Source organism: Corvus brachyrhynchos, unplaced genomic scaffold, assembly GCF_000691975.1.
Source record: "Corvus brachyrhynchos isolate BGI_N302 unplaced genomic scaffold, ASM69197v1 scaffold90, whole genome shotgun sequence".
In the NCBI taxonomy this organism is placed as follows: Eukaryota; Metazoa; Chordata; class Aves; order Passeriformes; family Corvidae; genus Corvus; species Corvus brachyrhynchos.
The window spans coordinates 5,184,129-5,197,886 of NW_008236932.1; the positions used below are offsets into that span (position 1 = coordinate 5,184,129).

General features: G+C 40.8%; 1 protein-coding gene across 1 annotated transcript in view; it reads left to right on the forward strand.

The window, feature by feature from the left end:
• Nucleotides 1–13,758, forward strand: part of MUSK (muscle associated receptor tyrosine kinase) — a 57,957-nt gene that overhangs the window by 6,244 nt on the left and 37,955 nt on the right. The window contains exons 3-5 of the mRNA XM_008629204.2: nt 1,264–1,415; nt 2,810–2,937; nt 3,427–3,568. Of these exons, the coding sequence (XP_008627426.2) occupies nt 1,264–1,415; nt 2,810–2,937; nt 3,427–3,568 (422 nt within the window). The remainder of the gene's footprint in view (nt 1–1,263; nt 1,416–2,809; nt 2,938–3,426; nt 3,569–13,758) is intronic.

The following is a 13,758-nucleotide window of genomic DNA, read 5'->3' on the forward strand; positions in this document are numbered from 1 at the left end:
AAGAAGGGAACAGAGTCAGCATGTCTTTTACACTATGGATGACTTCATGGCACTCTTTTTTCCCATGTTGAAAAAGTGGAGGGAGATGTAACACTGAATGGTGAAGTGCTGTTGAAAGGAAATATGTGCCTGTAACATCATAAATGGTACATTCAGATTAGTCAGTAACTACTGTACAATTTGTAACAGTAAAAGACAAAACATGACACATATAGCAGCCAGTTTGCTTGGGACACAATCCTCAGATCAGAACTCTTTTGCCACTCTTCATCGGAATCAAAGTCCAATTGCATGAAAGTGCTTCCTAAAAGCATCAACAAAGATGTGAAAATAAAACACAAAGAAATTTACTAGTGCTTATTTATACTATTTATTTATATTTATTATACTTTTGCCGTTTTGCAATAAAGATCAATAGTTTAGCCCTCTGATTTCTTGGCATCTTTCTGCTTTCCCTGGCTCTCACACTTGAATACACACATCCCCCCTACTCACACACCACACTTCTCTCATCATGCTCACATGTAAAATTGGTCTTTGCTGCACATTTGTTGCAATATCCCATATTTTTGTTGCTCCAGCTTCAGGGATTTCTTCATTTCTCTGAAATCTCCCAGTTAAAGCCTGTGGTCATTAAAATACAGCTGTCCTTGAATCCTCTAAATTTCAGATGGCTTAAGCATATTTCTTCACTAGTTTGTTGTTTGGTTTTTTGTTCAAAAAAAATAGACAAAACCACTCCAGTACGTAGACACAAAAGGGTATGGTTTTTGGTTTGTGTCTTTTTTCACAACTGTAAAAATATTTCCATAACTTTATCTGTTTAATTAAAAAAAATTCCTTTTTTTTTTTCCCCTGAAGAAGGAAAGCTTCCGCCAGCTCTATTTCCCATACAAGCAGTCTTTGGCTTGCACTGAGCAATTATACCTTAAACAGAACCTAGCTGGAAAAGATTATTTGTGCTCATGCCTGTCCTTGGCCAGTCAAAACCCCAAGCATGATACCTACTTAATGTTACCAATGTCTGGTTGGAGGAAAAATTGCTGCTACACTAGTGGCAGTCAGGAACTGCATGGTCTAGTGAGAACCTGAATCTTAAGGCTGAACTCAACATTTTCAGCACCTTCCCTTCTGCTTGCATGTTGAAAATCAAAGGTAAAGCTTATTGTCATTTGTAGTGCCATCAGCAGCCTGCATATCCAAATGCAATTCCCTCTCTCCATCCCTGGTGGTGTCCCTGACAATTTGTGCTGTGCCCTGTAGGCTGTTTGACACACGGTACAGCATCCAGAGGAATGGGCAGCTCCTGACCATCCTGAGCGTGGAGGACAGTGATGATGGGGTGTACTGCTGCACAGCAGATAACGGGGTTGGAGCAGCTGCCCAGAGCTGTGGGGCTCTCCAGGTGAAAATGCGTAAGTGGGAATGCAATTTCTTCCTGACGCCATGTGAGTGTTTAATCAAAAGCCTGAGCAGACTTCCATGCATGGCACCTGGGGATCCACGCTCAGTGCAGACCCATGTTCTTGTGAAGCTGGGTGCAGTCCTTTGAGGCAGAGACATCATATGGCATATGAGATCGTAACTTAATGCAGCTGTGGTAATTCACTTTGAATAACACACACTTGTTCTAGGATCAGAGGACAAAACCTGATGCTTTGAAGAATGCCCTTTGTGCAAAACTCTGTAAAAGAGGCACATTTTGGCAGATTAAACCTCTGCATTGATCCCTGGCGAATTTGAAAAGTAAGATTTCACTAATCAGGTTTCTACCTGAGGATGTAAAATTCAACTAAATTATGTTCAGATGCTCTCAATAATAGTGTTTAATGGTCTGGAGCATCATGTTGTAAATCTCATCATCCCACATGGAAGGCAAAAGGCTTGTTCTTGCCTATGAACAGAGATATGTATGTGCCAAACTCAGTAAAGCTGGACTCACGTGGCTGGATTTATTTACACAAATGCTTTAAAGGGTACCAGAGATATATTCTGGCTAAAGCATCTGGTTGTAGGAAAGGATTTGTTTGTGCTAATGAGATGGCCCTCCTGGTCTGGTAATTCTGGAGCTCCACAGCATCCCAGTCACTTGCAGGTGGTGGCCAGGAGGTGATGTCTCTGAAGCTTGTTTTTCCTGTTGATTTGTTATCATGCAAGGGACTCAAAATGTCAGTTCTCCCAAAATATGGAGATGATGATCTTTTATACTCTCAGCTCAGAGTAAGATAGGCCATGTTCCTTTTTCAGTAAAATGAATTTAAATTTATCCCTTATTAACTTCAAGGGAGTTTGACTCCTTTTTCTTTAATGCTGCGTTGTCCTTTTCACTAGCATAGTTATAAACCCTTCAGTTAGGGACATTAATTGAGTTTACATACTCTTCTTGTTGAGCTAGAGGCAAGCCTGAATACTGTTTCAAAATCAATTCAATCCAGATCTGAGCTTTCAGACAAGACAGTGTTTACTCAGTGAAGAGTGGCAGAACCTGGAGTGCTAACATTCTTCAATACTGGAAATACTCTTATCTGAATTTGGATTTTATCCCAGGCCCTAATTCAAATGACTGTCAAACTCCACTCAGGAAAACAAATAACCCATGCAAGTTAGCTGCTTTTGCATCCGTAAACTGAAACTGAATGCTGTGCTGAAGAAAGATCTTTCTTACCAAGGCAGTCCATGACAAAGAAAGACTGCTCTATCTTCCAGCAACACACAGAAAAAGCAGCAGAATTGTTGATGTTATTTCTGAATTTGTCTTACTATGTCTTAGCTTCTTTCCAACTTTAATTTTTAGCTTTTAAAATTTTAGGACCCAAAATAACCCGTCCACCTATAAATGTGGAAATAATAGAAGGGTTAAAGGCTGTTCTTCCATGCACTACAATGGGGAATCCAAAACCTTCTGTTTCTTGGGTCAAAGGAGAAACAGTTGTAAAGGTGAGTAGAGAATGGTTTTTAGTAATGCTAATTATTTGTAATTGTACTGTGTTGAATGTTAGCATTAGTTACAGTATTTAGCTAGTAGCTAGCTAGTAGCTAGAAAGGAAACATTTGGAAAAACAGGGCTCATCTCATAAATATCTTCATCTGCAATAAATCTACATACAAACCAAATGTTCTCTGTGTATGTATATTTTTTATGCTTGTTACTACTTAGTATGGCCAAATACTGATGAAAGTATTTGTGAGCATTCTTTTAAGTAAGAACTCTTTCAAAGCTATAATACACTGATCTGCAAAAATAGGGATGGGTGAGTATGTCAGGACAATGCTGAGCAGGAAGAGCTGGCCCCAAATCCTTCAATGGTAGGACAACATGTATAGTCTTCATGCATGTAAGCCCAATCTTTGCAAACAAATTTTTGATGCTGTTTGTGTGCAGCCTGAATGTAGAGTCCTCACCTCAACTGCTCCTTCCTTTGGCAGGAGACTGCTCGCATTGCTGTCCTTGATTCTGGGAATTTAAGGATACACAATGTTCAGAGAGAAGATGCAGGACAGTATCGTTGTGTAGCCAAGAACAGTTTGGGCACAGCCTATTCGAAACCTGCAACTGTGGTGGTGGAAGGTGAGTAACTTTTGAACCAGGCTCAAGCTCCATGTGCCAGCCCCTTGTGCATACCCAGTTAACTTGAATTAAACTAAAGTATCATGTTGATGTCCACAAAACCATCCTAGAGGATGATAATAAAGGAGAAGAGAGAAGAGAGGAGAGGAGGGGAGAGGAGAGGAGAGGAGAGACCCCTCACCCATTGCCCCTATACACTTTCCCTTAGTTCAGCAGCACTTTCTTCAGAGCCTCCTGTGCTGATGTAATGGGGTTGTAAGTGATGTAAGGAGAGGAGAGGAGAACTTTGCCCTTTGTGGACATGAACATTTTCTGCCCACTAAATGAACATCAGATTGATTTTTCAGTTTCTGGTCTTTATGTGCTCTATGTCCAATTCTTATGTACAGAAAGTATTTGCTTTGTGGTGAGAGTCACCACCAGTTTCAGAGTGCTGAGAACAGTGGAATGCAGGGGAACCTAAATGTTGGCAACAAGGCATTTCATCTTCCTGAATCCTGTAAGAGAATTTGGGTTGGGAAAGGGCTTGTGGAGTGAGTGGGGAATGACTGATTTAGTAGATGAACGAATTTTTAGTTCTGATCCAGAATGACTGTACTGTAGAAGGTGGAGAAGGGTCTTCATTTACCTAGTAAGCTTCAAAATACTATTGTAGGTTACATTTGGCTTGGAACAGTCAGAGATTACTTAGTGTGCAATCCCATTTCTAAGAGGAACATAGACTTTCTTCTGGGAGCAGTATAGAGTATATTAGATTGAACTACACATTTCTGTAGATCTACTGTTTTCCGAAAACATGCACTAATTTTTCAGGGTTTTTTTTCTCCCTTTTTAATATTTATATGTACAGACTTTGTGTATGCTAGAAATTCCTTAAATAGCTTTCAAACAGGAAGGCAGCTATTCTTAATCTAGATTCAGACAGGTACTTCTCCCAGGCAGTGAGGCAAACTGAAAACAGCTGGATCTGGATGTGAACAGCTTGAGTCCTGGGTTTTAGTTTGGTCCCTGTCATTGAAACAATGGGCAAAGGCTTGTAAAGGGTTAAACGGTGAATGGCAACTACTTGGTGCCATGCACACAAATGCCATCTCCATGCTGAAGGGCCTCCGGCACTGCAATTTTATTGTTCCAGATCTGCCAGAGCTAGTTAGGGAATCTAAAAACAAGCTGGAATTGCACCAAAAATCCAGGCTGCTAAGGTTAATGCCTTGTTTTATCTCTATCTCCAGAATTATGCAGTGGCCTGTTAATTCAAGGACTGGCAAAATAATCCACAAATACCATGCTTGGGGTGTGTATGTGTGCTCTTTTTAAAATGAAGAAGATTAGTTCCTAATTAATCAGTAGCAGTTCAATGCTCCCACACAAATTATCCCCTCATGTTCCATTCCTGTGTTGGGTGAATAAATAAATGCTCTTCTCCAGGCTCACCTTGGTTTCTCTGGTAGGACACCTATATAATATATCTAATTTTGGGTGGCCACCCAAACTAGACTGACACATGTTTAGTTTACATTTTTGGCTTCCAAAGTCCAAAGGTATTAATCCTGACTGCAGCTTGCTGTGCATGCAAATCCCTTCCCCTCACAGTATTTTAGATTAATTCTCGTGCATATTTAGCATAACTACCTCTGCACACATCTGTGTATGCATGCAAGTACGTATGCACACACATCACCCTCACTTTTATTATAATATTTAGTATCCCTCCCCTCCTGCCTCTCCTACCCCATTAGTATCAGTATTTTAAAGTAACTCCTAGTAAATAATATACTAAAATTAATCAAAGCAGGAAAATCACACTCCAGTATTCTTTGAGCATTCATTATGTTCAGAAAATTTATGAAAATTGTTGTTTATTGTTTCTCTGTAACAACACTTCAATATTTTTTTATTAAATCCTGGTCCTTAGTATTCACTGGAGTCACCAGTCTGTGTAGCATGGTTTAATATTAAAATAAAATGACTAAGCATGGCCGGTTAACTATGAATATTTAATTCCAAGGCAAATGTCCATTCAAAGAGCAGTGTAAATATTTATGCCTAGCTAGATCTAGATCACATGGATCCTGATTTGTTGTGTGCTTCCATTTTAATGGGTCCAGCATTAGTCCCGTGTGGCATCCCACCCTTGCAGGGAAGGGAGCACCCAAGAATGATAGATCCTCATATGGCTGAAAGAAATGACAAAAGGAAGAGGGCCTGCAAAAACTTACAAAGTTTTAGTAGTAAATTACACATTTGGCATGGAAACGTGTATGTTAATCCCCGACCTCCTAGATAAGCACAGGGCAGAGGGTTTTGGAGAAAGGGCTAGGATGGAAGGAGAGGGACTGAGAGAGAGAGAGAGAGAGGGATTAAAGAGGAGGAGAGAGAATGAAAAGAAGAAAGGAAGAGGGAGGTATCACCAGTCCTGGCTCCAGCATCAATCCAGCTGATGGGGTATGCAGGCTCCTGGAACGCATGTATATCCAGGCCTTGTAGTCCTTTTTATAGTGAAGGTTTCGTGGGCTGGAGCTAAATTTCTCATTCTCTATGCAAATGAGTTTTCATGTGCAGCCCAGACTTGTAGACCTTTCTGGAAATGGGTTGGGGGGCTTCAGGGATCTTGGGTGCTCTTGATCCCCCCTTACATTCCACGCCTGTTCACTGGCCTCATTCCTGCACCTCTGCTGTACTCTGTCGTGCTTAGCTCCAGGAGCTCCAGGAGCCAGAACAAGGACACTTGCTCCAGAAATGTACTGCCCTACTTCCAGCTATTGCTGGTAATTGGCTGTTGCTCCCAACAGTCCTTGGTTGGCTCCACAGCTATATGGCCATCAGTGTTTGAGACATACACATTAGCCCCTTATTTTCTAGGATTTCACATCCTGCAATTAGCTTTAGTGCTCAAAGTGCAGAGGTGATCTTGAAAGACTGACTCTGTCTTCTGCAGGCAATCAGGCTCCTTAATGTAATTTTGATCAGGCACATGCTTCAATGACTTGCTCAAGTTGGGCCCAGAAATTACAGCAAGTCACAAGTACATACAATGAATTGCGCAGGAGCCACTTGTTCAAACTGACAACAATCTTGGCTCAAATGTTAACACTCCTGAGCTACCTTGTGGTCCCACTTGTCTGGTTTCAGTTGTCCGAGGTAGAACTGTTTAAAAAATGCTGCTATTTTGATTTTCCAAATACTTTTTCTTCTATTCCTTGTCAGCTTTCCTCAGCATTCATAATACTGGCCTCTATTTATTACTTTTAAAGTACAGCTTTAGTATTTTTAAAGTTTTATTATTTTTAAAGCAAAGTTGAAATAATATGAGCAACAGGTTTTAGATGAAAATTCAGGTGCAGTTCTTGTCACGAAAAAGAAAACTTTGGAGGCCTCTCGTAGTAGAACAGATTTTTCAGATTCCGATTTTCATCAGGGAATGTAGTGAAAGAGATAAGGATTCTGTGGGTGCTTCACCCTGCACAGACCTGTCCCCAGTTAGGGCAGCCTGTTTGCTTTCCCAGGGCGTGCTTCAGGCACCAGGGCTTAGGTCATGAATTCTAATAAATTAATCCTGAGTTAGGATTTTAATTAAAAGGATTTAAAAGCCTTCCTTTTTGCATCTTTTCTCCAAGTCTGGGGCAAACCCACATGAATTTGGACAAGTGATGGTGAAATAGATCCTTTTTTTAAAAGGCATAATCCACAAGTGGTACATACATGATCATAATGGACCTAACTGTTAGGTTTGTGGGAAGAGCTGGGCTCTTTACTGGGAGCTGTGCTGATTCTGTGGACAGCACTGCTCTCAGTGAAAGCCTGCTTGGGGTGCCTGGAGGATATTAAGAAAATAAACAGGCCATGGAGCATCCCCTTGATTTAACATCAGGGAATAGGCTCTGGAGATAAGGGATGGAGAAGGGATACAAGGGGCAAGTGTTGGCCAAGTGGGCCAAGTGAGAGACCGTGCAAGATAGGCAGCACTCCTGAAGAAGGGTTACACAAAATTTTTATGATCTTGGTGTGTCCTGTAGCAGTAAAATGACATGTCCTTGGTTTAGCTCTGAGGAATGCCTCAGAGGAGTAGGGTTGGTTCTTTCTGACATGTGCTGGGGTCATCATAAATTGGTTCTCCACTAGTGAGCTGGTTCGCAGCTGTGCAGAAGCTGTATGGTTGTATTTCACTCACTTGGTTCTTCTAGTTACAGCCCACTCAACTTATGAAAAGAAGGACTAGTGAAAGTACTGGTATGAAGCAGAAGTGCATTAGGCAGAAACAGCCTTTTCCACACTACTCTGCAAAGCAAAACAAGAAATGTTGAGTTTGTTGGGTCTGCTAAAACTAGCATGTGAAGATGACTTCCTCTTGCTACTGTACATCCATGGATGTCTACAGAAGGTAGCTTGTGCATTGAGATAAAGGAACAATATTACGTTTGCCAAGAAATGTGTTTTTAATTTCCTGGAGGTAACATTTCTGACCTGCAGTTTTTATTAATTTTCTATGATCTTAAGCATTTTGCTAACTAGCTTTTTAATCACTGCATTTTCAGTTTTGGTAATGTAAACTTCTGCTAAACCTAGAAGAGTATTTATATACTCAATGAAGCAGTACATTGCCAAAGGATTTCCACAGATTTCCTGTTGTTTGCTGTATTGATGCTCAAAGTGAATCTCTGGCTGAAAAGTTCCTGGATGAATCCCAGATTCAGGACTATGGTCAAATAGAAGCATTTGCTTGCTTACCTGACCTGTAGTTCACATAGATGTCTGAAGGTTGAAGTTTATTAGCAAGATGTTGACTGAGATGGCTAAGATGTTCCAGCTTTATCTGAAATAAGAAATCATTCCTTTGGGAATAAATTGGGGAGCAGCAATTGCCATCAATAGGGTTGAGATTTGTCATCAAATGCAGAAATTCCCATTGATGTCAGTGAAAATTCAGGGCAGGGTATAAAGACTTAAGGTGTGCCAAGAAGGCATTTTTTGGGCATCCTCTGAGCATTTGGAATGTGTAGGGTCTGTAAGACTTTAGTCTGTTTTTTTCCCTTATGTGTTGGACAGCTATTTATGTACATAGGCAGTAGAACAGGAGGAATTTTGGTTTTTGTTGGTATTTGCAGTGACATTGATCCAGTCCATTAATAGGACTGGCTCCACAAAAGCTATGTGAGAGATTTTCAGATTCAGCTTCTGGGCCTGCTGCCTAAAACTGTACACCCTCTGCAGCCCCCAACATTTGATGTGTGTTAAGAATGGTATTTTCCATATCCATTATGTATGAATCGTGTGATTTTAAAAGAATACATTAAAAGCCATGAGCTCTTGTGTGGTGAAAGGCATGGCAATATTCCTGTTATGAGCATGCTTATCACTCAGACACAGAGTGAAGCTGCCTTGTTAATTTTTTCTTAATATGTGAAATAAATTCCATTGGATGGTTTTGCTTTAATCTCTTGCTATCTTTTTCAGATATTGTCCTTATATCCAGTATTCAAAGTATATTCAAAGTAAATTCCTGCATGAAATAAGAAGTGTCTCTTGCAGAACAGCCACAAACCAGTAATTTTTGTGATGATTTACGGGTGTCATTGCCTGACCTGGGCTCAGTTTTTTGCTTTGTTTCGGAGAATGTTTCTTCTGTTCTTGGGGGAAGGAAAGTGACACTTTGTGAATTGGTAGAATGGGCTCCTGTCCTATATGCCCTTCCTCATTCTTCAAAACAAAAAAATCACAAAAGAAATTGAAAAGTTCACCATGAATTTCTGACAGTTTAGAAGTAACACCTGCTTATAAATGAAATACAAAGCCATAAACCATGTTTCAGCCTTAGCCTTATTTTTATCTTCAACTGATGAAAGAGCATTTTCTGGAAATTAATGGAGTTATTGTCACTGAAATGTACAAAGGGTTGTGGTGGAATAAGCACTAACACAACAGAAGGCAAAATATTCTTCTGAGAGATGTCCTTCTAATCTGGCAGCAGCATGAGTGGCAGTCTTCTGATGTAGGAAGACAGGGTGAACAGCCTAGTGGAACTTGGTGTGCAGAAGGTTTTTCTTCCCCTGAGGATGAGGAACAAACTTTCTGTTGTGTCTTTCTAGGTGTTGTATCCAGCTAGAACTCTGAAGTTCCAGTTTGCCCAGTGATGTATTTTTAATGTTTACAAGTAAAGAAAAAGGTGATAAATACAGGGACTGCTGTGTGAGAGGAAAGAGTAAGTGGATGGTCCTGTTGGTTGTGTACTGAGTTAGGTGCAACTCCATCTTGTGATTTACACAAAACTGAGCTTGATCTCCAGCCTGTGGCACCAGAGACTTGTGGAATTCAGGAGTATACTGTGTGATAATGTTTAGTTTTGAAGTCATCACTCTACAGACACGTCCAGAAATTAGCAATCATAAAACTGTAAGGAAACAAACAAATTAGCCAGAGCAAATGTTAGAAGACCCAGCGTGTTTAACAAAAATTTACCTGTATTCTCCATGGATTTATTAACATTTTTGGTTCAAATCTCTGCAGTTTCCAAGTGTATGAAGAGGCGCTGGTTGAGGAGTACTGACCCTTTCTTTAACTAGGCCATTTCATTCCTCTCTCTGCTGAAATGTTGCTGCTCCACTTCATCCTGTGCTACTATGTGGCTGCAAATAAAACAATGAAATCAAAACAAGGGTAGAAGCAATGCTCCTCACACTCTCCTGACTTAGATGTTGTTTGATTTTGAGTTCCAGCCCTGGTAGATAGAAGTCTTTTCCTGGCCACATTTTATTGCTTATTACTAGCTACTAAAATAATACCCTACCACAGGCCACAAAAATGTTCCCCTGTAAGCCACTTCTGAGAACTGCCTTAGTCTTAAAAATAGGAAGGTTTTCCTTGGAGAATCATCCCTTTAGAAGAAAGGATCCGCCAGATTTGGTCTAGATTTTTAAAAATAATTTTGTCTAATTCACGTGCCATTGAGGGGATGGCAAACTATTTGACAATAGAAAGCAAAGCCATTGCTACTTAGTTAAGAGGCTATCCCTGTAGGTGTAAAGCACTAGCTTCCTTCAGCTGTTTTTTGGATGTCTTATATAGTCTTGGGACAAATTTGCTTCCTAGATAAATCAACAGACTGGAAAGTCACATCAAAATTCAAGTAACAGGAATAAAAGCATGTATTTAGTGCAGATAATTCTATCAATTTGGATTCCAGAGATGGTCTGTATTTCTAATGAAAACTGACTCCTGATATGTCATCCAGAAAGTTTTTTATGCTTTTGTGTCAACTTGCCTGCACTTGCCATAGATGATGTAGGAAAAGGAGATACCAAGAGACCACTGAAGCAGCCTGTCAGGACTGTTGCCTTGCTGCATTTCCTATGGATTAGATTTCAGCGTGAAATCTGAATTTTTATCTGCATCATCTTTTGAGGTAGAGTGTTTTGGGTGAGGTGAATTACCAAAGAGCAGACTGGCAAGGAAGTTTGCAGTTTGTCATTTAAGTAGAGTGTGAAATTTCCTCCTGGAAATTCTAATACCAACACTGAAGAGGAGTCTTGGCTCTGCCTTGAGCAGAGGCAGAAACTCTGGGAAAGGACAGCCTTCTGTCTGCATTGATGCTGGTGTATGTACCTGCAGGCACTGTTTTATGACAGTAAATGGTGAATACTGCAGTTTGCTTTTAAAAATTGCAAATGGTTTGGGGTGAGGGAGCATTACAGGGTAAGACCAATCTTGCCTGTAATTACACCAAAGTATTTGACTGGCCTCAGCGGGGTGGTGTGGGTGTAACTGAAACCCCAGAATATCTCATTAAATCTCCTCCTACCTACGGCATTCATCAGAGGCATCCCAAGGATCCCAGATGCCGCAGATACAACCATAGCCCTAATTACAGGGTAACAGGCGAGCTGCAGGAGGAAGAAAACAGCCCCAGACCTTCAGCAAATGGCAAGTAAGTGTGAGCTATTCAGTGTCATTGGCATGAGGTTCATGCTGCCTTCGAGTCATTGTCACAGGATGGCCTCTGGCACTGAGGAAGGGCAGTGCAGGCTTCCTGGGAGCATGAGGCTTCGGAGAAGGCACATACACTCAAATCTTCTTTAAGAAGCGTTTGAGCCTGCTATTTCCTTTCACAAAAACCTCTTTCCCCTAACAAAGAGTTTGGGAAGGCACTTGAAAAATTTATGACCTTCTCACATCATTGCATGAATTGTGGTTTTGAGGAAAAAAAAAAGATATGGCAGTTAAAATCCCTCTCTGTTGTAAACTGTTGGCTAGCTAGAAGTCATGACCTTCCTGCAGAACAATGAAGGGAGTAGAGGATAGAGAATATCCATAGCTTTCAGATAAAGTGGGGCAGAACAAACTGAGACTAGTATCCTGAAGTGGCTGGAGCCCCAGATAGCCCCTCACAAAAAGGGCATATCAAACAGGGAGTTGAGAATTTGGAACAAAGATGGGTCTCTGACGTAGGAGGAGCTAGATGAGCTTTCAACACTAAAAATCAAGCTTGCATGATAGATAAGGTGAGCAGGGAACCGGCTCTTGCTGTCCTCCAAACTAAGGAACATCCTAGCAGCTATTGCCAGTAGCACTTTAAAGTAGGTGAAAGGAAGTACTTTCACATGACATTGTAATTAAATTTATGGCATTGCTGTTACCCAGTGGTGGAGACCAGATGCCAGGATGATGCATGGATTATCTCGTTTTTGGGCATCCCAGTGATTCCCCACTGCTGCTTGCTCAATTCCTTAGAGTGGGAGAGGGAAAGGGAGACTTGTGCGTAGGCATGAAGATTTCACTACGTGCACACAGACTGGTAGACTTGGCAGCAGTCACGGTGGGTTGTGATCACAAATGGAACAAGCAAAGGAATTGCTCCTCGACTTTGGGAGGCTGGGACCTGCCTTTCCAATTTCACATGCAGTAGTGGGTAGAAGCAGAGTTAAATGGCACCTGATATATCTCTATACTGTAGATGAGACAGAGCATGGGGAAGCTTAAAAGGGTCTTTCCTTCAAAGAAATAAAACACATATATAAGACCAGTACTGACATGAGAAGAATTTCCTCATTCATTTCCTTGGGAAGTAATCTGAACATGTTATCCTCACTTGTCCTTGAATCTGGTGTTTGTTCTGTATACAGAGATGAACACTTGTACAGAATGGGTTTTATATAGTTACACAGGATATAAGCTATCTATTTACATTTTACTCCTGGTTATTATATCTTTGCATGTTTGTGGTGTCACCTTTTAGGATTCCAGAGACATTACATGCAGTATAAAGTCTTTCACAGCTGAGAAGTCAGTGGCTGATGTGTTTACCATCATATGAGTCCTTCTGCTAATGCAAATTGTCCTACCACCCATAAATTTAGGAGTCCGCCCTAAAATAAAGTTATCTTGAAAGTTTATTGCCTTGCCAAGAAAAGTTTGCTTTGATATCAGACACTACAGCTCTGAATCTGAAGGCATATGATTCAGGATGGAGATGTTGTGTCTTACTCCATCTTCCTTCCACACAGACCTTGAACTGTCCCTGGTGCCCATCTCACAGCCTCAGGCTCCAGGTTGAGTGTTTATGTATTGCTGTGGAGTCTGGCCTATGCTGCATGATGTTTTAAGAACTATGACAAGACACAAGTCTCCCAAATAATATATGACGAGCCAGAAGAGCTTGGAGATCTTGAGATGCAGATATTTCAGATGCATTGGAGGCTTAAACTCCCAGGTTACTACAATAACAGGGTGAGGGGCAATGGATGATAAAATACTGCTTGCTTACAACTTGCTTACAGCTCTTCCTCAGCTTGCTCTTTTGGGCCCCATACATGATAGTGCTGTTCCTTGAGTAATGATACAGTGGTTGTGTGCATTTCCTACTGCATTTGTACATCTTTTTCTTTTGATAGCTTGTATACACATGGTTCTCTAGCAATAAGCATGTTTTTACATGGATTAAATAAAAATAGGGGAGGAATTTGAAAGAGATAAATGAAAGTATCTCATATCAGCTTTGCCTGAGCTGTTCTGCTCCTCTTTGCTTTTACTTGGTAGGCTTACAAAAAACGTAAATACTGCAACTTTGCTAAGAAATACTTGGAGATCAAAGTGAAACTGACCTTGCAGTTATCTTGGGGTTTAATTATTAACCCATCCCCATTTTGGAAGTGCTAAGCCGCGCACAGAAGCTGCTGCTGCTGCTGCGAGAAGAGTGG